At 46.3% G+C, this 25,714-nt stretch overlaps 1 protein-coding gene across 1 annotated transcript in view; it reads left to right on the plus strand.

The window, feature by feature from the left end:
- Positions 1-25,714, plus strand: part of LOC137259290 (serine beta-lactamase-like protein LACTB, mitochondrial) — a 39,060-nt gene that overhangs the window by 6,748 nt on the left and 6,598 nt on the right. The window contains exon 3 of the mRNA XM_067796924.1: positions 13,599-13,789. Coding sequence (XP_067653025.1) covers positions 13,599-13,789 — 191 coding nt within the window. The remainder of the gene's footprint in view (positions 1-13,598; positions 13,790-25,714) is intronic.

Here is a 25,714-nt window from a genome sequence, read left to right on the forward strand (position 1 = left end):
ATCTGGCGTGTTTGATGTGTTGTTTCACCACATACTTCTTAACCCCCTTAGCCTTCCGGATCTCACTATTGTCGGCTTTCAGTATGGAGTACATCTTAGGTCTCAAACCTATGTACTCGGCTATGGGCGTGCCAGCACACTCGTCCTTCATCTTACCTAGGACCTTTTTATTTACCGTACTGTGTATGGCATGGGTCTTAGGGTAGTCGCTGGTGTCGTATAAATCGAGGTGTTTTTTCATGTCCTCGTACACGTCCTCGGTTCGAATCTCCATCAGCAGGGAATCCGTGTCAGTGTACAGCACTTCACACCTGTCGCCGTACTGTTTCTTGAGCTCGTTGTAGTAAAAGTTGTACATCAGGTGTTTGGATAAATCGAGGATGCTCATCCCCACGTAAACAGGCCGGTTGAATTTTATGTGGCTTTTCTTCATGTGTAGGGCAACCAGGTTGTCTGTGAATATCTTACTACGGTTGAATGCCGGACTGGCTATCAATCTCCTGAGCTTGTCTTCCTCACTCGACCGAACCAGCTTCACGGTCACGCGTTTCCTCAGGTTCTCCATAGTCTTACCAAACACCGAGTTGTTCATGAGCTTGTAGAGATTTTTCTCAAAATCACTGGTGGCTTTTTTTCGTAGGTCTGTGTTCATTCTGATGTAGGGCTCCATCCATGGGCTCTGGTCGAACATGAGCACCCTGTGTATTTTGGTCAGCCTCATACCCAACGACAGGTACAGCTGTAGGTTGCGATAGTGAACGATGTACTTGGTCTTATTCATTAAGTTAGGCACGAGTTTTTCAACGTCTGTCACACGCCCACCTGACAAGTTATGTTGGTACTCAGACATCCAGTCTGGGTTAACCCTCATACGTTCGGGGGCCAGGGGGTAGCTGTTGTGCGATGTGTGTAATTCCTTGGGGTACTCTAAGTCAACCTCGAGGATATACCCTTTGTTCGAATCAGGTGCAACCCCCATAACATCAACGTGGGGTACCCATTCGAATCCCCCTGTAGGTAGATACTGGCTCATGGCCCAGCCGTACAGGTTGTTTGCGTCGAGGTAGAGAATGTGATTGGTTGGCTTGTTAGGATCGTAACCTTTCACGTATTGATTATTTGCTTTCGCGTATCGTTTGGATGCCATGGAAATCCCACCTCGCAAGCCTTTCTCAATGAATAGGTGCATGTCGTAATCTGTGAGCAATTCCAAATTAACTCCGGTCTTTTTAAGCAAGGTGTCCCACGACAGACCTGGGCTGGTGTAATACCATGCGGGGTCGAGTTTATACTGCTTGAAACACGTCCGCCTAAACGTTTCAAACACGTCGGCTAACAGCAGTACATCTGTCCTCAAGTACAGGTCGTGATAATCACCCAGGTTCTTAAAACCCAGTTTATTCCATACGTTAGTCGCGTGCGAGTAATCATCTCGTGAGACGGACGCCTCATTCAGCTTGCTATAAAAGCAGTCAATAGGGGGTAGTCTGGTCTCGGTGAACTTGGCCCAACTATCCATGTACTCATAGGGGTACACACCCTTCCTCATAAGCAGGGGTCTAGTCTCGGCGTCTGTGTATCGATCGGTGATAGGGAAGGTATTGTTGGCCTTGACCAGACTGTCGAGTGACGACAGGAGGAACTGAAACGAGTCAATGAACCTAAGTCTGTTTAAGCTGAAGGAGATGTATCTCTCCATGTTGTTGGGGATGCACGTTATATTACCATCGATTTTCGCGATGGCCTGCATGATCAAGTGTGAGTCGTACCCTCTCAAGTTGTGAAAGACAACGGGGATGTTTATTGTCTTAGGGTTGATTTTAAGCTTGAGGTTGCACGCGTTGTGAGCGGCGCCTCTATACTTACCAGTTATGTGACAGTGATCTCTCACCGAATCACCGTTAAGTGGTGATTCACACACGTGACAGTTAGTGCTACTAGCGTGGGCTAGCCTGTCGACTCGGGTCATACGCATGGGAGCGATTTTATACAATGCATTCCTAATAATTTTTTCTTCCTCCTGCAAACACTTTAGAAACCTTTCAGCCGCGTCAGGGCCCCTATACACTACCGGAGCTTTCGTTTCCCCGTCACAACGGACGACAATGTATCCAAACGAACAGGCTTTATGCTCTTGTGTCTTGTGGGTGAAGCTACCACTGGGAGCCTCGCCGGCGGCAGCCACTAAGGCTTCGAAGTCGGCGTATATGATATAAGGCACAGACATTTGGTTCTTGTGGTTACAGAATTTTAGGATATTATCACCTTCCTTAGGCATGTCGACTCGTATGGCCGTCTGCCCCACACCTTGACAATCATCCCGGTGGGATTCTAATAAATCAGCTCGGGTGAAGCCATGTAGGCATCGTTCACAGAAGTGGGTCTTTCCTTTGTATGCTGATTGGTCATACAACAGCCTGCTAAAGTGTTTTATCCATGTGTAGTGATACTTGTCACCTCGCTGGATCATGAATATATTGATAACTTGGCGATCCTTCACCGGGCTGACCCTGTGTACTATTGTTGTGTTACCTTCGTGCCCAAAAACATTTATAGCCAGATTATTCTGTTTTTCTACTTTAGTGATCTGGGATATGGGGGTGGGTTCATCTATACCATCCCAATTGAGCCCATCATCTTGGGGATAGCTAGAAAGCCTATCTGAATTAGCGCCAGCTGGAAATAAGGCTGACCTGATAGCTAACCTCAGGCAATCGTTTCCTCTATTCTTAACGTTTACTATGGCATGTTTGTTCCTATAGTAGGGGGGCAAGGCTAGGTATGACCCGCCTCTGAACGGCACGTAGTTAGCTATGTCTAGATAGACATTATCGATTTTATCTACAACCCACCCGGACCCCAAGTGTGTGTAGCGTTCTAGGTATTCTCGTATCTGCTGAAAACTGGTATCGATTGATGCGTCAATGGTCTCTGTATGTGTGACGACCTCTTGTTGACCTCGGAAGTAAGGCTGAACATACTCAGTGGTACTCCCAACCTGCTTATCGAGCGACATTTTCACTGTGATCTGAAACTTGATACTTCCTAGATTATTTAGTTCCTGGTTGACCTTATCAGCTATCAGAGGCTTGATATCTATAATGTCTATGTTTCTATCAACGTGCATGCGCCAACCTCTCAAATAGTTGCCTACAGCGCGCTCAGTGCGCACGAACTGTAGGTCAATAGCTCTATTCTGTCGTAATAATTCTACAAGCTGTGGTTTTCTCATACGGGAATACCCACCTAAACCCAAATCGTGTGCTTCGGCTTTCAGTTGTTTTACAGTGGGAGGTTTTGCTACGGGGGCATGTGATAACAATGCGGTTAACCCGGCTCTCCCCAGGTTTGAATAACCCGTGTATCCAAGCTGTTTTGCTTGAGCTTTTAATTGTTTTACTGAAGGAGGGGCTTCTAAACCTAGTAATCTCAACAATGCTGACTTCCGCATTCGAGAATACCCGATCACACCTCTCTGTTTTGCGACCCTCTTCAGCTCGCGTACAGTAGACATAGTGTTTACACCTAAGAGAACCAATGTCTAATTGCTTCACAGTAAAGGGAGATAACCCTTTCACGCACTGGAGTCTATCTTGAGCAGTCGCCTACGTTCTTTTATGTAGCCTTTTTTATTCTCGTAGATGAGTTGATGTCTGACTACGTTCGCTCCGTGAGCTTTACATAGACAGTAGTGTCCTTTAACCCCGATACCACACACAGAACACGTGTAGTTAGGACTTCCCATATGGAAACAACAGAACCCCTGATTCCTGCATTTCCTACCACAGGCCTCGGTCTTCCCCATAAGTATGTATTCGCATCGGTATGGAGCGGGTCTCATGTTTACTTATATAGGTATTTTAATTTAATTGCTTCGCAACCAACGCAGTAGCTGCTATACCCAACACTATGAAGCCCAGTTCACGATTCATTTGTCCCTTGGATGGTGTGTAGTACTGAGCGAGTGTGGGTTTATTGAGCGGTTCCAATTGTTTACCAGTTAGTAGGTAGTATTCTTTCATTGCTTCATCGACATCGTTGAATGTTTGAACGGCATGGTTTTCACGCTGGAGTTGTTCATTAATAAAATCGATCCTCTGGAGGCGTTTTTTAGCGTACTCAGCCTGTGCCCTTTGTAATTTCTCAGTAGCGAGATCGTGCCGCTTCCTTTCTTCCTGTATTTCAGCCGCGTGATCATCTCGTAGTTTCGAGAAGAGGAAATTACTCCCGGAAAATGCCAGGGCATTCACTAACGCCCCACCGACCATCATAGCTATCGTGGCCATCCCTATATTTATTTCATTATATTATCAGGTATTATTCCTTGTTTTACTAGGATGTCTTTTGTGGCCATCGCCATACCAAGGTTCATTATGAGCATACCCATATCCTGCAGGTTGAAATCTAGCTTGATAGTTGGTTGTTTAAGCACCATTTTAGTCAACCGAGCGTACCCTACGGCTAGACTGGCTACCACTGTGGCGTGGTATGCGTCGTTGACGAACGTTTTCCCCTCAGACATTATGTATATGATATAAAATATTAAAATTATAACATGATATGCGGGTCAATAGTGGGGGTGGGGGGCTCACTGTTGGGTGGTGGCTCACTGTGGGAGGGTACCCCCACGTATAACCATGTTATAACCACGGCAGCAGTTACGCCTACAGCCAACAACAGTCGGGTTGGGTTGGTCACTTTATGTTGGTTACACCGGCAGCTACTCTCTTAGGATTCTTCTGCCTGGTTACTGTTGGGGGTACCCCCACTGGGGTCACTTCCCTCACTGGTTCCTGTGAAGGGGTCTCCTCCACTGTTGGGGGTACCTCCACTGGTTCCTGTGCAGCATCCATCTATACTATTATTATTATTCTTTCTCTCAAATTGACAATGTTTTGCCGTGATAATCGCCACCGTCACTGGAGCCAACAACATACCATATTTGTGGTACAGCCCGCAGCTGATAGAGCTCACGGCGTGTTCGATAAAAGGGTCTTTCTCGAGGTCCTCCCACAGGTAAAGTCGGCGCTCTGGTGGAATGGGAAGGAAGTGTGATACAATACCGGTGTATATCTGGGTCATAGCCGATCCTATTGTCTTTGTCATTTCTGCTCCGAGCCGGGACTCGTATCTAGCGTACAGCTTATCGATTTCTTCGGCTGACATTTTGTGAATTTTATCTGGAGTGTAGTCTCCAAAGTAATGTTTGGCTTTGCCGCCAACAGCCAACGCCACCAGTTTCTCTCGCTTGGGGGAATCCCCCACAGTGGGGGTACCCCCCAACTGTTCGAGCAATTCCTCACACTCCATCTTATAATATAACAAGTAAGATTTAGTTTTAACTATATAATACCCGATGCAGGCAAAACACAGAGAAATGAAGGTTAAGTTGCACACGATAAATACTTCAAATATCATAGCTATATACTTAGCTTTGCTTAGCTTTGCTTAGCTTTGCTTAGCTTTGCTTAGCTTTAGCTTAGCTTTAGCTTAGCTTTGCTTAGCTTTGCTTAGCATACTATATATGCTACTGGTTGGTCGGTTTTTAGAACGAGCTTAGCGTGTTTAGTTTCAGCGAGCTGTTTCTTCACCCGTTCCCGTTCTAATTTACTCATCACATCGTTCTCTCTCAAACACTCCTCGAACGAATCCCTGTCCTTGCAGTGAAATAAGGCCACCCATCGCGTCTGCTCCCTGAGGTCTTTCAACACCGAGTTGAACTTCTGCGTTAGCACCCAGACGCTGTGATTTGCATGCCGGCCGGAGAAGGCCAGGTACGATAGCATGTCTCTCTTTTTTGTTATCTCGCGATTAGCACTGCAGTCGTCCAGTATGAACAGCGTCGGTTCCCCTTTAAATTTCTCGTGAAGAGCTTTCAACCAGTCCTGCAGGCGTGTTCCAGGGTCGATTTTGTGTACGTCCGGGTCCGTCATCACCCAAGGTCGCGCGTACGTTTTATTCATGCTCAGAGTAGGGCACATGATAACGATGTTATCGAACACATCCTTGTAGTAACCCTCCAACATATCCAACACGAAAACGGTCTTCCCACAGCCAGTCTGCCCGCACACTATGGCGCAGTGTGGGTCAGTGGGTAGTTGTGGTAGTTTATTGTTGGGGTGTGTGGGGGGGTCTCCCCCACTAGTAGATGGCTTGCACGAATCTCCCATTGTCTATATTAAGTTGCGCGTCCATAATAACGTACAGATATAATTTCAACTTACCAGCGGGTTGAGCTTTCTTAGTAATCTGGATGGTTATCCCTTCGCTGCCGTTATCTATACGGCGCCCGCTACCGTGCAGTTTATCATCATCCGTGGATCGCATGTCCAACCATAGGGCGTACTTGGTGGTCAGGTATTCACCAATCTGCACGGAGCCGAGGTCCAGGTCCTTTGTTATGTAGTCCCCCACTGGTAGCTTTTTTATCTCATCCCACTGCTGGTGTGGCCTCATACCATGACTGAACAGCTGGTTGGGCACGCCCTCGATGGTCACTTCCACCTTTTCAATCTCGGGGTTGAAAAACTTCTCGCTGTCCCTCCGGAATGGATCGTAATACTCCACGGGGACGACCAGGATACCTTTCATCGATCGCGCCGGCACGTTCAGGTTGATATTCCACACAGTGTCGCTCTTATCTCGCACGACTGATCTATGCCTCAGTACGCGATCGTACAGGATAGCCATCTTCCCAGAGTACTGGCTTCGAACCTGCCTGGCCAGCTCCGGGCTAGTGACCATGTCGAACTCCAGAGAGATGTTGTCTATGGTATAACTGGCCTCATCACCGTTCGGCGTACGCACTACTTTGCTATAGTCGTTAAACGTGAGCTCGTATTCAAGCCTATCACCCAGCGCGGCCTGGTAAAACGGCGCGTGTCCCGTGAGCAACTCGAAGTCGAGCGGCACGCAGAATCGATTCCCGTATGCTCGAGCGATGGCCTTTTCACCGTCCGATAGCTTGTCTTGCTGGTCTTGCGTGAAGACATACCCTATGCGCGCCCGGGTTGATTTGCTGATACCCTGGTACACATCATTGACTCGTTCTCCCTCGCTTTTCCAGAGATCCCTGTAGCAGTGAAACACGTCGCTGTCGTCGATGCTCAGCACCTCGTTACCGCTGATCTTGACGGTCGTTTTCTTGATGATTGCTCGACCCACGTTACTCACTAGCTCGCGTTTGTCGTTGTCGGAGGTCAACGTGATATTGAACGCCAGTCGAACAGTGCCTGGTACAATGAGGTCATTCTCACCAAGGTTTGGAAATCTAACCAGCAGAGTTTGATTCTGGTCTATCTTGCTGGGATTGTTGGTGATGGTCACCGACTGGCGCACGGCTCTGGCTCCTAATGGCTCTCTCAATCTTCTGAAAGGATCTAATTTTCTGCCGTACATTGTTATATATAAATAAAATATATTTAAATACTAATGGATGAAGACATAGATATGACGGAGATGCCGGGCGCTAGTGCCCAGGCATCTGATGAGCAGGAGACCTCATTTACTAGTTCACCATTGAACCAAGAACTTTTAGCAACAACGGTAGATGATTATTACGAAAGTTTAAGAAGTGATAAATACTACGTTGATCCACAGGGCCGATACCTTGATAATTTTTTTATTGATACAAAGGGTGTTCTACGCCTTAAATCTAAACCAGAGGTTGACCTCTTTAACAAGCGCACTAAAAAACCACTGGCCTTGTCAACTCTAGCCAGCCGCCATGGTGTCGAATTTATCCGTGAACATCTAAACATGAATGATTACGTTGGTGCAATACCTAAGGCCATTGTTGAAGATCTGCAAGCTACCAGATCCCACCTCACCACTAGAGATGAAATGACACCACAGCGTGCTACAGAAGCCTCGGACAGCATAGAAAAACTGTTGAGCACCTACTGGGACAAACCGTTACCGGGGTTTGACTTTCCGGTAAGGGAACTGCACGGCTTAGACGAAGCCGTGAAACGCGTGCGTGGAGAACTCGTGAACAACATGGGGAAACTGAACGAAATCGACGAGCACATCGCTAAGGAAAAAACCAAACTCAACGAAACTGAAAACGATGATATGAAGCGTCGTATCAATGAACGAATACGTGATTTAGAAGACGAGAGACGTACACGATTGGAAGCCGCTTCCTCGAATCGTGAACAGCTTTGATCCCAGATCAGTCGCATTCGGGAAACAATCGATAGAATACTGAATGAGGATACAACTTTAGCCAACAGGATTCGGATATTGTTCCGGGAGCAAGGGATCACCATCGTCAGCATTCTAACTGCATTGGGTTTCATCATATCAACCCTGGTGGTGTCACTGGTGGGAGGAACCCCTGTGGGGCCTGCCGGCGGCGGGGGAACTCCAAGTGGCGGTGGTGTTAAAGACTGGATAAAAAAACTCGGGGAAGGCCTAGCTAAACTGGCTGGTAAAGCCGCCGAAGCCCTTCCCGGCATCCTGGGTAGCATCGTCTCGTGGTTGTTGAGCGCTCTGTCTAAAACTGCCATGTGGCTCAGTCAAAACCTGTGGGCAGCCATCGTCGCCGTGGCGGGTCTGGTGTACGTAGCGGCTAAGAAATCTTTAACCAAATAAGTCCCAAAGTTACCCCACCAACCACCAGGGCCGTTTTATTATCAATATGCTGCTGATAGGGGGGTACCCCCACATGCATATGGGGGTGTGTGGGGGGCACATGGACTTTAGACTCCGGGGGTGGCGCCACTATACCCTTTTCACGTGGTGGGATGTGTGGGATATAGGGGGTGTTAATATCGGGGTTGATACCCAACTTTTGGTCCGCCGTGGCTATGACTATTTTGTTGTTATAACCCACCACTTTTTTTATTCTCAGTTGCATATCACTCGGAGCCATGTACAACCCCACGCCGAACACGTAATTGACTTTCGATCTGGCGTATTCTAACACGTTTTGGTAACGGTCGATGGCCCTCGGGAGATCAACTGGAGAATTGATAGCATCCTCAACGTTGGAAACGAATTGTGTCTGAGCGTCGTAAGCAGTTCCCTTACCGAGGATGTTGGAACGCGTCATCGACTGCGCACCCAACAGCGCCCACACGTACGTTCGAATCGAGTCGTTCAAGCGTATTGTACCAGCACGAGTGAATCCTTTCGATGTTTTTGAGATCATTTTAGTCCAGGCTGTGGCTGCATCAGGATTGGTTTGCTTTATACAGCTGACATGGATCTTTTCATTCGTTGTGGGGCCTGTAAATGTATGACGGTTTGGGTTGTATGAACCATCTTTAGAACCGGCATAATATGTTCCGGACCTGTAGAAGTACACGAGAACTATACCGAGACCATGGTTCACACCAGGAAGGCGAAAGTCTTTATTCGTTGGAATCTCAAACTCCCCACAAACACGTTCATAAGCGTGTCTATCATAGGGGTTATTCGTCATACTCCACGCTTTATCTTGGGGAAGAGGAGCACTTATTTCCTTCAATATTCGTCTCGTTTGATAATAAATATGAAACAAAATAACCGCCTTACTCAGTTCATCTATACCGTAGTCTGGTGTCACACCCGACCCTGTCGTCGCACACCACACAGCAAAGTTGAGTTGGTTCTGCCAAAACTGCATTGGGTTTTGATTCCAGTTTACCACCGCCTGCGCGTTATTAACGGACACGATATAGTTTTCAAAGATATCAATAAAGGTTGTTTTAAACCCCGTACCATCTGCATTCACCACGATTTTCAAGTGTGCTAAATCCATATTATAATATATAAATTATATATTATAATATGTACATAACACTTCCAGGAATAACGAGCGGTGAGGCCGTTCAGCTGACGCACGCGATCGATAACACGTCAGGTCAACTCGAAGTCGCACTCTGCGATATCACCTACCTACCGCAATGGACTAACATTAATATCAGCAACAATAAGCTGTTCGTCAGTGGAACTCGCAGTCAGATAACTGACGGCTACTATAGTGTGTGCTCTCTAAATGACGAGGTCTTCAAACCCCTGGGAGCCGAACTCAAGATGAACGACTCAAACGGCACAGTGGTGTTAATCAACAACGGAAGAACCTCCTTGAGGCTCGGCCGACCATTAGCGAGGATACTCGGTATGTCTCCTGACGAGATAAAACCAACAACAACCGTCACAGGTACGAAGTTACCCGACCTAGTACCGTACCGAGAGCTGTACATTCATCTCGGTCAGGTGAGCACAACGTACAACATTCAAGGAGGTCACCCTTCCACTATACTGAGAGCAGTGCCGGTGAAAACTGAGAAATACAACGACGGTAGAACCGAGTCGTTTTCACCACGGCAGTATAAGAGATTAACCCAGGGCAACATACCTGAGCTGACAATATCGGTGTTAGATATAAATCATAATCCTGTAAATATAGGATACCTCAGCTTAACGCTTCATGTAAAATGACCAGCGCACAAGGGCCCGGAGTGAAAAAATGCGTCAATATCGGGATCTCCGACCTCGGAGACACGCGCGGTTTCGACGCCCCCGGAGTAGATGGTAAATCGTACGCCTTGCAACTGAAAAACAACATTTACAAACGCGTTGAAATCCCCTCCGGTGGAACCCTAAGTGATATGATAGATACCACAAGAGCAACAGTCAACACTAAGTACGCCCTTGTCAACACCGGTGATAATAATTGGATAATATACCCATCGTTCGGGGGTAAACTGTTCGACTTAGACGATGTTGAGAGCACTACCGTCGTCCAAAACAAACCATATATGCTCGTCTTCACCGAAGATGACAAGTGGGTGTTGTTACCCGATAACGACGACTGGTTTCTCAATATTAGACTCGTCTCCCCTTACGTGTTTACGGATAACAAAACAACCACCTAAACAAAGTCGTGAACAATGGAACCCTGCTCGTGGCTTATGTCCCAACTCAGAGACGTAGCGTAGTCGTCAGCCCAGTCAACACTATGGCAGCCCACATGCTATCGAGTAAACCGGCCATACAAAACGTGACATTGCAGTTGATGTCTGAATTCGAAGGCGTGGTCAAGATACTAGAGAGTCTACCGGCAAACGCAACACTGATCATCAAAGTCTACCTAGGGGAACCATCGGTGAATGATGTCGAGATCGTGAAGGGGATCAAACTCGGGTGGGTGAAACGACACCAGTATCAAGTTTGCAACGTTTACGTGCGGGTGGGTGTTGGAGCCGACACCAGTATGGAGGGGGTCAACGTGATCGTGGAAAACAAGATATCACTAACCAAGATCTTCCTGCCTGACAACATACACTTCATGGGTATGAAGTTCACCCCTGAATTATTATCAAAAAACCAGTTGGAAATTATATCGTAATAGTATAATAATGACCAGTCATCGCCCCAACACTACGCTTAACGACCTAGGAGACACGGAGGGATTCGATCAGCCTGGTGAGGAAGATGAATTATACATCCTGCACTTCAAAGACAACGTGTACAGACGGGTGTCGTTATCAGATTTAAAAGAGCCTAAATGGCTGCTCAACTTAACAATCGCCTCACCTTATATCACATTAAAAGAAGAAAAGTGGGGGCACATCTCTAAGATTAGGAATAACGGTATCTGGCCCGGGGATTTCATTACGGAGAATAAAGCAACAGTCTCGATAGATTCTCGTATTGGAGAAAAAAGTGGGTTAAGTTCTGACACAGAAAGTAAATTAACATTTAGCAGTAAGTTTTTTTTACCCAAGGAGCATCTTGATCAAATAAACTACCTCTACACAATCATCATAGAAGTCGTCTTTACGTATTTTAACCAGGAAAACTCCTCGAAAGGACGCCAAATTTTACCCGGGTTGACAATACACTGGTATAACGAACACGTAGGTCAATATTGCCGTATTGTTATACAACGGAATAACCCGGGGGGTCCTATAAACCGCTTAATAAGCCTCCCTGGGGTTTTTATTACAACAGAAAAGTCTATTGGCTTCACACCTATTATCATTAATTATGATCTATCCCTTGTAGGCTTCAAATTCATTCGTGAAATATTAACTGAAACCCAATTAAAATATTTTTCAAAATATATATTATAGATGGGTCTGTACCCAGTCGTAGAGGAAGTAGCGAAGACGCTGGAAACCGTAGATGGGTTCCGCTTGAGGCAGTTATGTGATGTGAAACGTCAACTAGAACAAGACCGTGACACGCGGAAAGCACTATGTAAAAAATATAATAGAGCTTTCAATATCGTGGACGGGGCTGACACTACCCTTATGGCAACCAGCATGGGACTAGGGGCGGCAGGCGTTGGGTTGTTAGCTACCATCGTGGCCGCACCTATAGTGCTAGGTATTCAAATAACAGCTGGGGTGGCAGGGTTGGCAGGGTTGGCGCTTAAGTTAGTATCACGCAGACTTAATCGTAAGGTATTGAAACATGACGAGATCAGGGTTCTGGCCGAAGCAAAGCTGAACACAGTGAGTGAGCGAATTTCCACGGCACTCTCTGATAGTAAGATCTCAGAAGAGGAGTTTCGTTCAATCCTCTCTGAACTCAAAAAATATCACGGAATGAAACAAGATATTCGATCCAAGTCTCGTAAGTCTGCTATCAGCGAGGACGAGAAAAAAAAGTACATAGAACAGGGGATACAAAAAGCCCAGCAAGCCTTTATTATGAACACCAAAGAGATCGTAGGCGGTTCACGTTAAACTGTTTCATCGATATAAACATGACATAGGCACAGACGTTAAGTAGTAGGGGAACACGAGGGCGATAGCCGTAAGCGAGCCACCGATCCTATATGGTCAGTCAAAACTTACAACATAGATAAAGTGGATATGAAAGCCGACGAACCTAACTTATACTGCTTGAGGGGTGGGCCGGGTAGGGGGTTTGTAAGAGAAGAATTATTGATCGTACCGTATGGCACAGTGTTACCTCCAACCAATACACGGTAAACTGTTTCATAGACACCCAACCTTTTTGTAGTAGGGGTAATAGTAGCAAGAGCTAAGGTCCCAACCAAAGCCTTATTTACTAAATAAGGCTTTGTAGAGACATTTCTTGAAAGTGAGCCAAAACCCCTATTCCCTATACTACTCCACAAAAGGCGACTATGCTTGTCGTAAGAGGCTACTGACAGGATCGGATGGTCAGACTCGCTGACTTGGTTGACACATGTCATGGGTTCCCAACTGCACAGGTTGATGTTGATGCTGTTGATTACTGGATTGTCTGGTGCAGATTTATTTACAGATCTCCACCATATAGCTGGAATATTGCTGAGTGTGGCATAAAATCTAGACTCACGTTTTTTTCTGCATTAGGGCTTGGCTACCACAATGTAGAGAACCAAGTTCCCTATATTCCAGCTCAACCATACCTGTAAAGGTATGGGTTAGAATTGACCTCTGGCTACCCATGCTAGTGGTAAGAGGTGACTAACGAGATTGGGTTGTCACATTTCATCAAATTCCATCATAGGCTGATTTTCATGCTATTGATCCCCAAACAAAATTCTGTGAAATCAGTCCCTGTATTCCTGACACAACCTCCAGAATAGTCCCTGATCTTCTGTACTGAGGCCTGTGGTGTGTGTTGATGTCTATGTTTTTCTGTGCCAGGGCTTGGCTACCAAGATGTGGAGAACCGAGTCCCCTGTACTCCAGACACTGTGATGAGGATTGCGAGCATCAGCAAACCGATCACCATGGCGATTGCAGGCAAACTGAAGGAGATGGGGCTACTGGATCTGGATAGGCCAGTTCAGGATTATGTCCCTTACTTCCCGGAAAAGTCGATGGACGGACGGAAGGTAAATTCATCAGTAAGCCACTGTTACATGATGACTGCCTCTCACAAGTATACTCACGGTGTCACTTCTGGCTGAGTTATCTCGTAGCTACATCAGTAGTATTATAAATGGTTTCACATGCTGACAATCAGCAATAGTGGTTTCTTGTTGACTGGAATATTGCTGACTTGCCTATATCAGGGAGCAAGAGACGTAGGGTGCCGTCACTTAACGGCCGCCTGGGCGCTGACCATGCACGGCCCATTCCTATGTTGCACATCGACGTAAAGCTGGTTTCCAGGGCTATCTGGCGGTGTCATCAGAAATGACCTGCCGTCGACAGGTTCGACGTCGGGACGCTTTAAAGTCCGATGTAACTCGATTTTTGGCAGCTTTTCACGCTGCGGGTACTTGTCATGTTTCGTACATCGACCCCAGGGTTTTGATTTGACTCTGGATCGGAAGCCCTGTGTCTTGGCTTTCACGTCATGTGCGACACATGCGGGTGCAGTCATGTTTTCCCACCCTTAAAGCCACCCAAAGCTAAGCCCCGTGCGCGTAACGGGGGCCAAAACAGCTCAGATTTGATATTACCAGGGTTTGATCTATGCATCCTGCGTTCACTAATTGTCCCATCCCGGGAGAAAGAGACATACTGCACACATATCATACATGAAAATTCGGCCACGTGCATGAAGCACCTGGGGTTATCACGGGGTCGACATGGGGTGCCTGGTTGGGCGTCCACGCCCATTTTCCCATCTGTTATAGACCTGTAATTTTACCAAGACAAAAGCCTTACTCGGAGAGCATCTTTTAAACGTCACTCGAACGTTGAATATTCACATCCTATTGACAGGTTTCACATCGACGTGAAGCTGGTCCCCAGGGCTATCTGGTGGTAACATCAGAAGTGACAAATCTTTACCGGGTTCGACGCCGGGGCGCTTTTAAGCCCGATTTATCCAGATTTATGGCAATTTTTTCACGCTGTAGGTACTTGTCATGTTTCGTACATCGACCCCAGGGTTTTGTCTTCGACATGGGTCGGAAGCCCTGTGTCTTGACTTTCGCGTCATGTGCGACACGTGTGGCTGCCGTTATGTTTTCCCACCCTTAAAGCCACCCAAAGCCAAAGCCTGTGCGTGCGGCGGGATGCAAAACAGCTTATTTGATATCACGCGAGTGAGTGAGTGAGTGAGTGAGTGAGTGAGTGAGTGAGTGAGTGATTAAACATACCTACACATACACTTACGAATTGAAAGCCAGAATTGCCCATTAGCTTTTGGTGTCAGGTGTACGCCGTCCTTGGCTAGCAGCGCAGGTCCCATCCTCATGTGCTGGCTGTGTTCCCAAAGGGTGGCATCCAGACGGCGTCGCAACATCTTCTTCAAGCGCCGGTTCGCCTCCTCCACCTTCCGCTTGTAGGCAGAGACCGTCATGTTCCTTGGTTTTACCCTCGGAAACAGACTCCCTATCACCGCCCTGGAGCCTGGCCGTTTCCACCGAAGGTAGTCCAGAAGATCCAGCAGGTCTTCGACCAGGTCCCGAGGATCAGTAGAGGCCGACACGTCGTTCTCTCCCACTTGAAAGAACACAATGCCCTGAAAAGCTGCATCAAGGGCATCCACCTCAGCTTTCATCCGAGCGACGGTCGCCCCTCCGATCCCACGCACGGTAGTGAGGATGCCATGTGGAGGGGGACAGACTTGAACAAGTCGCCGCACGAAACTATGCCCCAGGATGGCAAAGTGCAGTGGCTTTGAAACAGGAGCTTCAAAAAGTGCGCAGGCCATGACTTGAATGAAGTTAGTCTTCAAAAACGATTTCTGACAATGAGTTGTGTCAAATAATATCAGCACAAGTGCCGTGATGCTCGTATCTGACTGCTAAGTATATATAGCCTGGGTCATTGATACGTGTTTGTACTGAGCTCTGCATTGAACTCACGGGATCAATCGTTCATGGATTAAGACCTGTTGTTAGCTTAAGCCTGACACGACTCACTCATCTCGTTCAGTTATGGGATAAAACAACGAGTCAATGATTGGTGTTTTCAGTCGTAATTGCCGCCACTTTGGTTGGCTTCTCACTCAGAAACTCACGGATTAGGCATTACCATCAAAGCATCAGAGCCAAGCTTGTGTGTCCCACCCCGACAAGTGCTTCTGCAAACATGACACCAGTCACGGCACAATTCCAGACAATGTAGTGATGTGATGTGATTGTGTTTGTCTTGTGTGAGGGTGACCTGTAGTAACGCTAAGAATCACAAAGGCAGTGTCTTCGCTTTCTCTCCAGCTGGAATTAAAGACAATACCAAGGCTACATTTCCATACAGCATCAAACAACTTCCATACAACATCAAACTATCGGGAGTACGGATCACACCAGCTGGAACTAAAGACAATACCAAGGCTACATTTCCATGCAACATCAAACTATCGGCAAACATGGAAACCCGGTACTAAGCATCACACCAGCTGGAATTAAAGACAATGCCAAGGCTACATTTCCATACAACATCAAACAACTTCCATGCAACATCAAACTATCGGGAGTACGGATCACACCAGCTGGAACTAAAGACAATACCAAGGCTACATTTCCATGCAACATCAAACTATCGGCAAACATGGAAACCCGGCATTAAGCATCACACCAGCTGGAATTAAAGACAATGCCAAGGCTACATTTCCATACAACATCAAACAACTTCCATGCAACATCAAACTATCGGGAGTACGGATCACACCAGCTGGAACTAAAGACAATACCAAGGCTACATTTCCATGCAACATCAAACTATCGGCAAACATGGAAACCCGGTATTAAGCATCACACCAGCTGGAATTAAAGACAATGCCAAGGCTACATTTCCATACAACATCAAACAACTTCCATGCAACATCAAACTATCGGGAGTACGGATCACACCAGCTGGAACTAAAGACAATACCAAGGCTACATTTCCATGCAACATCAAACTATCGGCAAACATGGAAACCCGGCATTAAGCATCACACCAGCTGGAATTAAAGACAATTTTTCCGGGCCAGTTTGTAGGCATTGAAAATATGGCACCTTCACCCGGTAACATATTATCAATGCCTCGGCCGAACGACTGACTTTGTAGACCTTGATGCAAGTATACCATTTCACTTGGGTCAGGGGTTACATCATCTACCCTTTTCCACCTACTTTGTTTATTTCGCGCTTTTAGTTTTTATTAGTGGTGTTAGGTGTTTTTGTTTTGAGCTGGTAATGTTTGAGTTTCGTAGTCACCTTCTCTCTCTCTTGGTAATTTTTTCACGTTAATTTAATGTTTTTGGTTTGGGGTTAAGTGGTTTAGGCGGTGTTACTTTTGTCCTTTTAGTTTGGCATTTATCTCCAGTTTTACGTTCTGTCATTGTCAGTGTTTATTATTCAGTTATACGTACCGCGGTATTCATGGTTTTAGCTTTAAATTTATGTCATTTAGGTTTGGGTTAGCGGATTAGTTTTAACATTGTCGGTATTGATGATTTTAGCTTTAAGGTTATGTCATTTAGGTTAATTCGGAATGGGTTAGTGATTTGGTGTAGAGAGAAGGACGTGGACTTTCCGTTTTAATTTTATGTTACTTTGATTGGAGGTTAATGGTTTGGATTAGAAGGGAACAGCGTTAGGTTGTTCTTTTAATTTAGCATGCACCATGATAACCATAGCTCACGAATTATTGAATACCCATACAATTGCCGTACATAATGGACAGATACCTCAAATATGTTAACACAAATGTATCATACAAATCATGAAACCTGGAAGGATACAACTTTCATTCCAAAGTCTGATTGCTGTGAAGGCACACTTGAGTCGACGTAGGAAGGAGGTCGTGGTTCTTCAAGTACTGTTGGCAGTTGAGCTGCTACACGTGAACAACACACACTACGCTTTACATCAACATGCATAACAAAACGTCAATGTCCGTCTGGCATGTCATGCCGTCGCATCTACCCATCAAGTAGATGTCTCACGTAGCTGTAGACACTACAGCAATAAACCGCTCATTTCCCATATGCCACACCTTAGGGAATCGCAAAGATTTGACACGGCAAATCATGAACAATTACCACCAAATCGACCTAGAGTCTCCTGTCAAGACTCGAACGGGTGTGCCTGCGCCAGCTACCGTTTTACCATCATCGCCTCTCGTCTTGAGGTCGCCCCCTCAACCTCTGTGCAACACCAGTGTTTTGCCTGCTTCGTGGCTGAGACATCGCCTGCTTCTAGGTAAAATCACCGGTGTATGCACTTGCTTGCGGGCGAATCAAGACTCGAACCGGTTCGCTGCGCCAGCTACCCTGTCACCATCATCGCCTATCCTCTCGGGATCATTCCCTCGCCTCCTATGCAACACCAGTATGTCGCTCTGCTTCCGACACTATCACCCATCTCTAGGCAAAAGTCAGCAGAGTCTACACTTGCTCACGGGCAAATCAAGACTCGAACGGGTTTGCCTGCGCCAGCTACCGTTTTACCATCATCGCCTCTCGTCTCGAGGTCGCCCCCTCAACCTCTGTGCAACACCAGTGTTTTGCCTGCTTCGTGGCTGAGACATCGCCTGCTTCTAGGTAAAATCACCGGCGTATGCACTTGCTTGCGGGCGAATCAAGACTCGAACCGGTTCGCTGCGCCAGCTACCCTGTCACCATCATCGCCTATCCTCTCGGGATCATTCCCTCGCCTCCCATGCAACACCAGCCTGTCGCTCTGCTTCCGACACTATCACCCATCTCTAGGCAAAAGTCAGCAGAGTCTACACTTGCTCACGGGCAAATCAAGACTCGAACGGGTTTGCCTGCGCCAGCTACCGTTTTACCATCATCGCCTCTCGTCTCGAGGTCGCCCCCTCAACCTCTGTGCAACACCAGTGTTTTGCCTGCTTCGTGGCTGAGACATCGCCTGCTTCTAGGTAAAATCACCGGCGTATGCACTTGCTTGCGGGCGAATCAAGACTCGAACCGGTTCGCTGCGCCAGCTACCCTGTCACCATCATCGCTTATCCTCTCGGGATCATTCCCTCGCCTCCTGTGCAACACCAGTATGTCGCTCTGCTTCCGACACTATCACCCATCTCTAGGCAAAAGTCAGCAGAGTCTACACTTGCTCACGGGCAAATCAAGACTCGAACGGGTTTGCCTGCGCCAGCTACCGTTTCACCATCATCGACTCTCCTCTCGGGATCGTCCCCTCGCCTGCTATGCAACACCAGCATGTCGATCTGCTTCCGACACTATCACCCATCTCTAGGCAAAAGTCAGCAGAGTCTACACTTGCTCACGGGCAAATCAAGACTCGAACGGGTTTGCCTGCGCCAGCTACCGTTTCACCATCATCGCCTCTCCTCTCGGGATCGTCCCCTCGCCTGCTATGCAACACCAGCATGTCGATCTGCTTCCGACACTATCACCCATCTCTAGGCAAAAGTCAGCAGAGTCTACACTTGCTCACGGGCAAATCAAGACTCGAACGGGTTTGCCTGCGCCAGCTTCCGTTTCACCATCATCGCCTCTCCTCTCGGGATCGTCCCCTCGCCTGCTATGCAACACCAGCATATCGTTCTGCTTCTCGCAAACTCGCCATTGAGCCCCCTGTCAAGACTCGATAGTTTTCCGTTTTGCTACACCATGGCCGCTTATAGATCGAGCGTCTTCGGCAGAACGAATGATGAATAGTATGAACAATGTCGCGCGCCGTTGCTCACGCTAACCACCACGTCAACCAAGTGCTTGATCATGGTGGAGGTCGGAATTATCCCCCTATGCACAACCTTGATACTTTCCAACCTCCGTGGGCAGACGTAGAGGGCATCGCCGTTCCGTTCCCGTCCCGTCTACGTTCGTGCCCGGGGAACGTAGGCATTTTCCGAGCAGTGGCCAAGCTGGCTCGGGTTCCCCTTGTGTAGAAAAGTACGTAAATACGTTGGATAGTTAAACTTTCACCTGACGATAGTACACATTTTAAAAAGTTTAGATTTACTTTATTTGAAAAGATAGAGCAACGAAATTTTGCATGTACCTCCGCCATTAAATGGGCTTTCTGGCAATACCATCCAATTTGATATCTGACTTTTAGAAAAGAAGTTACATAGTATTTTTTAAAAAAGTACAGTAAAAAAGACTATTTTTTCGAACAAATTGTGCAATATACTTTACAATTTTCAGAATAGATGAAATCTGCTTACACCATTGTTGCCGTCACCAGAAGAGCTTTCTAATGATACCAAAAAATGTATGCTACAGACTAGAGTGCTGCAGTTAGAAGCAAAAAAGACGCAATAAGGCAACACGAGAGCAAATGCGCCATTGAAAGGCCGTAGATGCGAAAAGCGGCGGTATATACGGACGTGTGTAGCCTCTCCAAAAACCATTGTATATGTACATGTGATACGTCGTTAGAAGCAGATTTGAAAGGGCATTCATACGCATTATGGACATTTAGGAACGAGAAAACGATATAAAAATTATCAACGAAATTAACTTCCGATTACCGATCCGTTGAAACGGAAATAGCATGCGGCATTACATGCGGACAGCTATACACAACATTGCAGACGTGCATGTTATACATCGCTAGAAACCCCATGGAAAGACCTTTCAAATGAATCATAGATATAAGAAATCCAATGAGGGATAACGAAATTAGAACGAAAGTCTACTTCCGCTAACGGCGCCGTTGCGACGGAACTAACATGCGGCATTACATGCGGACAGCTATACACAACATTGCAGACGTGCATGTTATACATCGCTAGAAACCCCATGGAAAGACCTTTCAAATGAATCATAGATATTAGAAATCCAATGAGGGATAACGAAATTAGGACGAAAGCCTACTTCCGCCAACGGCGCCGTTGGGACGGAACGGACAAGCGGCATTACCTATGGACATGCCTAGCATCTTTGCTCAACGTCGCACATGCACATGCCATACACCACCAGAAGCGAATTGAAATGCTCTTTCTAATGAATATAAGATACTGAAAGTCGCATCAGACATGTACACATGATTAACCAAGAAATAACGCACTGATGGTGTTGGCGACGCACGGGACACGCGGCATGACACGCAGGCATATGTAGCTTGCCATGCCAGTGCACATGGGCTTGTCGTACATCGTCTTGAAGCCCATTTGCATGGGCTTTCACATGCACTAATGATGTTAGGGATCTTCGAAAGGAGAGAGATATTATAAGGGGTTATTGGTGGGGTCGACATGAGTCGGCGGCGGAAGTCAAGCCGGATAGAAAAGCGGCACTATATGCAGACGGTTGCAGCTGTGCACAGCATTGCAGACGTGCATATTATGCATCGCCAGAAACCCCATGAAGAGACCTTTCAAATGAATCATAGATATTAGAAATCCAATGAGGGATAACGAAATTAGAACGAAAGTCTACTTCCGCTACCGGCGCCGTTGCGACGGAACGGACAAGCGGCATTACCTATGGACATGCCTAGCATCTTTGCTCAACGTCGCACATGCACATGCCATACACCACCAGAAGCGAATTGAAATGCTCTTTCTAATGAATATAAGATACTGAAAGTCGCATCAGACATGTACACATGATTACCCAAGAAATAACGCACTGATGGTGTTGGCGACGCACGGGACACGCGGCATGACACGCAGGCGTATGTAGCTTGCCATGCCAGTGCACATGGGCATGTCGTACATCGTCTTGAAGCCCATTTGCATGGGCTTTCACATGCACTATAGATGTTAGGGATCTTCGAAAGGAGAGAGATATTATAAGGGGTTATTGGTGGGGTCGACATGAGTCGGCGGCGGAAGTCAAGCCGGATAGAAAAGCAGCACTATATGCAGACGGTTGCAGCTGTGCACAGCATTGCAGACATGCATGTTATGCATCGCCAGAAACCCCATGAAGAGACCTTTCAAATGAATCATAGATATTAGAAATCCAATGAGGGATAACGAAATTAGAACGAAAGTCTACTTCCGCTACCGGCGCCGCTGCGACGGAACGGACAAGCGGCATCACCTACGGACATGCCTAGCATCTTTGGTAGAAAGAAAATATAGCTGAAAAAGATATACTTTGTTAGATATATAAAGAATTGTATGTTTGAACCAAATATATCATGAAATAGACTTTTGCGAAACCACATGAACGAAACATTGCATTGCATTTGAAATTTGACTTATGTAGCGCAGAACGGATATAGAAAAATATATCTGAAAAAGACATAACACATTAGATACATAAAGAATTGTATAACTGAACCAAATACATTATGAGCTATTTGTGTTAACCAGCACTCACCACGTGGAGGTTGCTCATTTAAGAGTGCCATTTTTCTTCTCCTGCACCATTCCCACAACAGCAAGTTCGAACAGCGAACCCCTTTACTACTGCTGTATAAACCTAATGGGTCGAAACTGACATTAGGTTATGGAATTACAGGCTATAACCTACTACTTCTATCCTACGGTTTTGGTTTGATCTACTCTGTGGTCTAGTGTCATGTAGCTTTTCCTGCACCATTCCCACAACAGCAAGTTCGAACAGCGAACCCCTTTACTACTGCTGTATAAACCTAATGGGTCGAAACTGACATAAGGTTATGGAATTACAGGCTATAACCTACTACTTCTATCCTACGGGTTTGGCTTTATCAACTTTCCGGTCTACTTTCACTTTCATCTACTTGTTTCTCACCTTTTGGGCTTTATGAGCTTGCCTTTTCCTTTGCTTTTCCCTTTTCCCTTCCCCCTACGTTCAAGGGGTTGGGGCTGGGGCTGGGGCTGGCTGGAGGAATCTGTTGGAACTGACGCCGATGCAGATTCCTCAGCGTTTGATGTACCCGCTGCTTGTTGGATAACATCTTGCACAAAAGCACACTCACTAGCAGCCTGTAAGGGAGTCTTCTTAGCGTAGTACCTACTGACAGTCTTTTGGCCATGTGCAAGATAGTCACTGGCCATCTTACGTTTTGCAGCATCATCGGGATGCTGCCTTGCCACTTCAGTCTCCAAAGCTTTCCGAACATCCGTGGCCGTAAATGTCCTCCGTTCGTTTTCGAAGTTGGGTTTAAGGAAACCTCTTGTCCTCTGATAGCGGGCCAACTCGAGACACATATTCCCCACTTCAGTGCTGTCCACTCTCCTGAAGAAAGGCGATTTGTCCGGTAGAGCATCTTCAGGCATGTCACCACGTACATATTGACGGTAATCCCTGAACATGTCGTAATCCTCTTTGGACAAGCTTAGGGTGACCAGGAAGCTCATGGACGTCTTGTGGTCCATGAAAGAAAGTTGGTACCTCCCGGCAACACACCGTGCCTTATTGAAATCTGCCAACTTCATACACGACGGCACTGAAGGTCTTTGGGCATGTCCAAGTTGAATTATCCCACAAGACAAGTACCGCATCACCAGGCGCTGATCGTCCTCCGATGGAAGTTGATCTGCCTTGGCCCGGTCCAGGATGTCCCTCACCTCTTGTCTGGTTGCAGGATCGGTGTACCCCTTTTGAACAACGGAAATGGGCGGCGGTTGTTTGGTTTCATCTCTGAATTCTGTAACAGATTTACGGACCTCTTCGCGTTTATATTGGCTAGAGACACCTGTATATGAACAATGCGTAGCACTTGTAAACCTACGCAAATTATCGAAAACCCTTGGGGACATTTGAACGTACGTTTGGCAGTAGCTGAGAAAGGATTTGACAGCTGACATGTAATTTTTAATGCCACCTGCAGATACCCCATTTTGTGAAAGGACCGTGTTAAAATAATGAATTTCATCTACATGCTCAAATATATCAAAGTTGATACAAGCCATATTACTATTTGGGAAAACATGTTTTTGGATATAATAGAAAAACTTAGAAACGCGGCGACACGTGTCACCAGCATTACGCCCTGCTTTTTTAAGAATATTGGTTAAATATTGATAAAACCCTGAAAGTGTCGGCTCACTTTCAGGGAACCTATCGTATAAGCCAGTGTTTGTAAGATTAGCCCTGACTGTGTTTTGTTTGTAATTATACCGAGTACCACTTCTGGTAGACCCAGTTAAACCAGCACTGGTACTCGGCATTGGATTACTAGTTGAAGGAGAGGCTGCAGATGCGTCCTCTCCTTGAATTGTGTGGCCAAAGTGTTTAAGTACCCTGATGTAATCAGGGATTTGATTTTTGTTGACACTGTATGTGCCACAAAATGCCAATAGAGCCGACATTGACACCAGCTGTGTAGCAGTATAGGACTCGCTACGGCGGCGATTTTGGGCGTGTATGGCGTGTAGACCAGGAGTAGAGCTACCAGGATAACATTGCTTTAAATGCGCGATGCCTTTGTAATATGTTTTACACTTTTGACAAACGACCGAAATGTTTGTGGAAGGCATACTTGATGATAGTGCTGGGACACTTACTTTCTGGGAATGATTGGTCTGGATGTCACAGTCTTGGACAAATTAAGAAATAAACTGCTTATACGATATGTCTATTTAGGGGATAAACCTAGTAATGTTGAGTATCAGTTTGATAAAGTGAGCAATGTAAATGACTGAAAAATGCAGAAATTAAGAACAAACGAGAAGAAATAAAAGTAAAGTTCACTTGCCAATGGTGATTGCCAGCGCTGACTGGTAGTGATCCACTAAGACACTTGGTCTGTGATGATGAAATTGCAGTGACATGCATTCCCTTATATTACCATGTCGCGGTCAGACAACCAATGGGATGGTTTAGATGAAGTTCACGTGGCCAAGCCGGATGTTTCTACGGGGGAGGAGGAAACTGGAAATTGTCCATCTCCATTCCATGCGTGATGTCCATTTGGAGGGGCAAGAGCATGCCAAAAGGTGTGAATTGCACATGCCAAAGGAATTTTATACGCAAAGTTGAAGTCAGTGGGGCGACGAGGTTTAAAATCACAAAGTAGCGGCATGTCAAAAGGAAGTGACCCAAGCTGAGTGATTATAACCATAAGAGAGCAAGGCAGGTGACGAAATTACAATTGCTGATAAATAGCATCTCCAGGGTACGAAGATGTGAACACAGACGAGTGATATGCAGCTAATCACGTAGTAATTAAGTTTACAGGAAGGTAGAGAAGAACGTGTACTCGTAGTATATACAATCAGTCCATGCGGACAGATCTGAAAGAAGTTATGAAAATAATGATGATAAGGAGTTGCGAACGCAACTCAGTAACTAAGTGGCCAGACAGAGGCGGCCTTTGTGATAAGTTACAGTTGTCAGAGCATGGCGCCATCTTGTCTGTTTGATGCGCGTCGTTACATAAGGGAACGTTTATTCGAATGCACAGTATACCTTGGCACATCCACGGTATCGTGAAATTATAGCTGCCGTAACACTGACGGGAGACGAGCGCCGGATCCCCGACTACTTTACCCGCCATTGGCGCAAATGCATTTACATAATGGCGCGCATTGCTTGACTCTCAGACGCGACTCGAATGCACATTACACCTTGGCAGAACCGCACTTTCAAGGGCTTTCCACCACCGTAAAAGTTTATATATTAAGACCACAGGCGTTGCTTCTATGGCTTTATTCCAGTTCGTTGCAACTTTAGCTCTGTCACGTATATTGATTCCTGTGTAGAGCGAATGTCTAATGTTGCACACCAGCATGTTGCACATTTCCAGAATCCCACATGAATCCCCTTGCAAATGCTTTGTAGTTGTAAATATTAACGACGCCGGTATAGCCGGTGAACAGATTCATGTAAATTCCGCCAATCTATATCACCTGCGGTATTTGTTGCATTTCGCACATTAATACCCATGTAGCTCCACCACTAAATGTGCAATGTGTGCGTTTTATACACTGTCTGACACACGCTTTAACTGGCTTTCAAACGCAGTATAGAAATGCATTTTCTAAGGTGAATCGTAAGAGTGGTT

The sequence above is a fragment of the Haliotis asinina genome, chromosome 13, assembly GCF_037392515.1.
Source record: "Haliotis asinina isolate JCU_RB_2024 chromosome 13, JCU_Hal_asi_v2, whole genome shotgun sequence".
NCBI lineage: Eukaryota > Metazoa > Mollusca > Gastropoda > Lepetellida > Haliotidae > Haliotis > Haliotis asinina.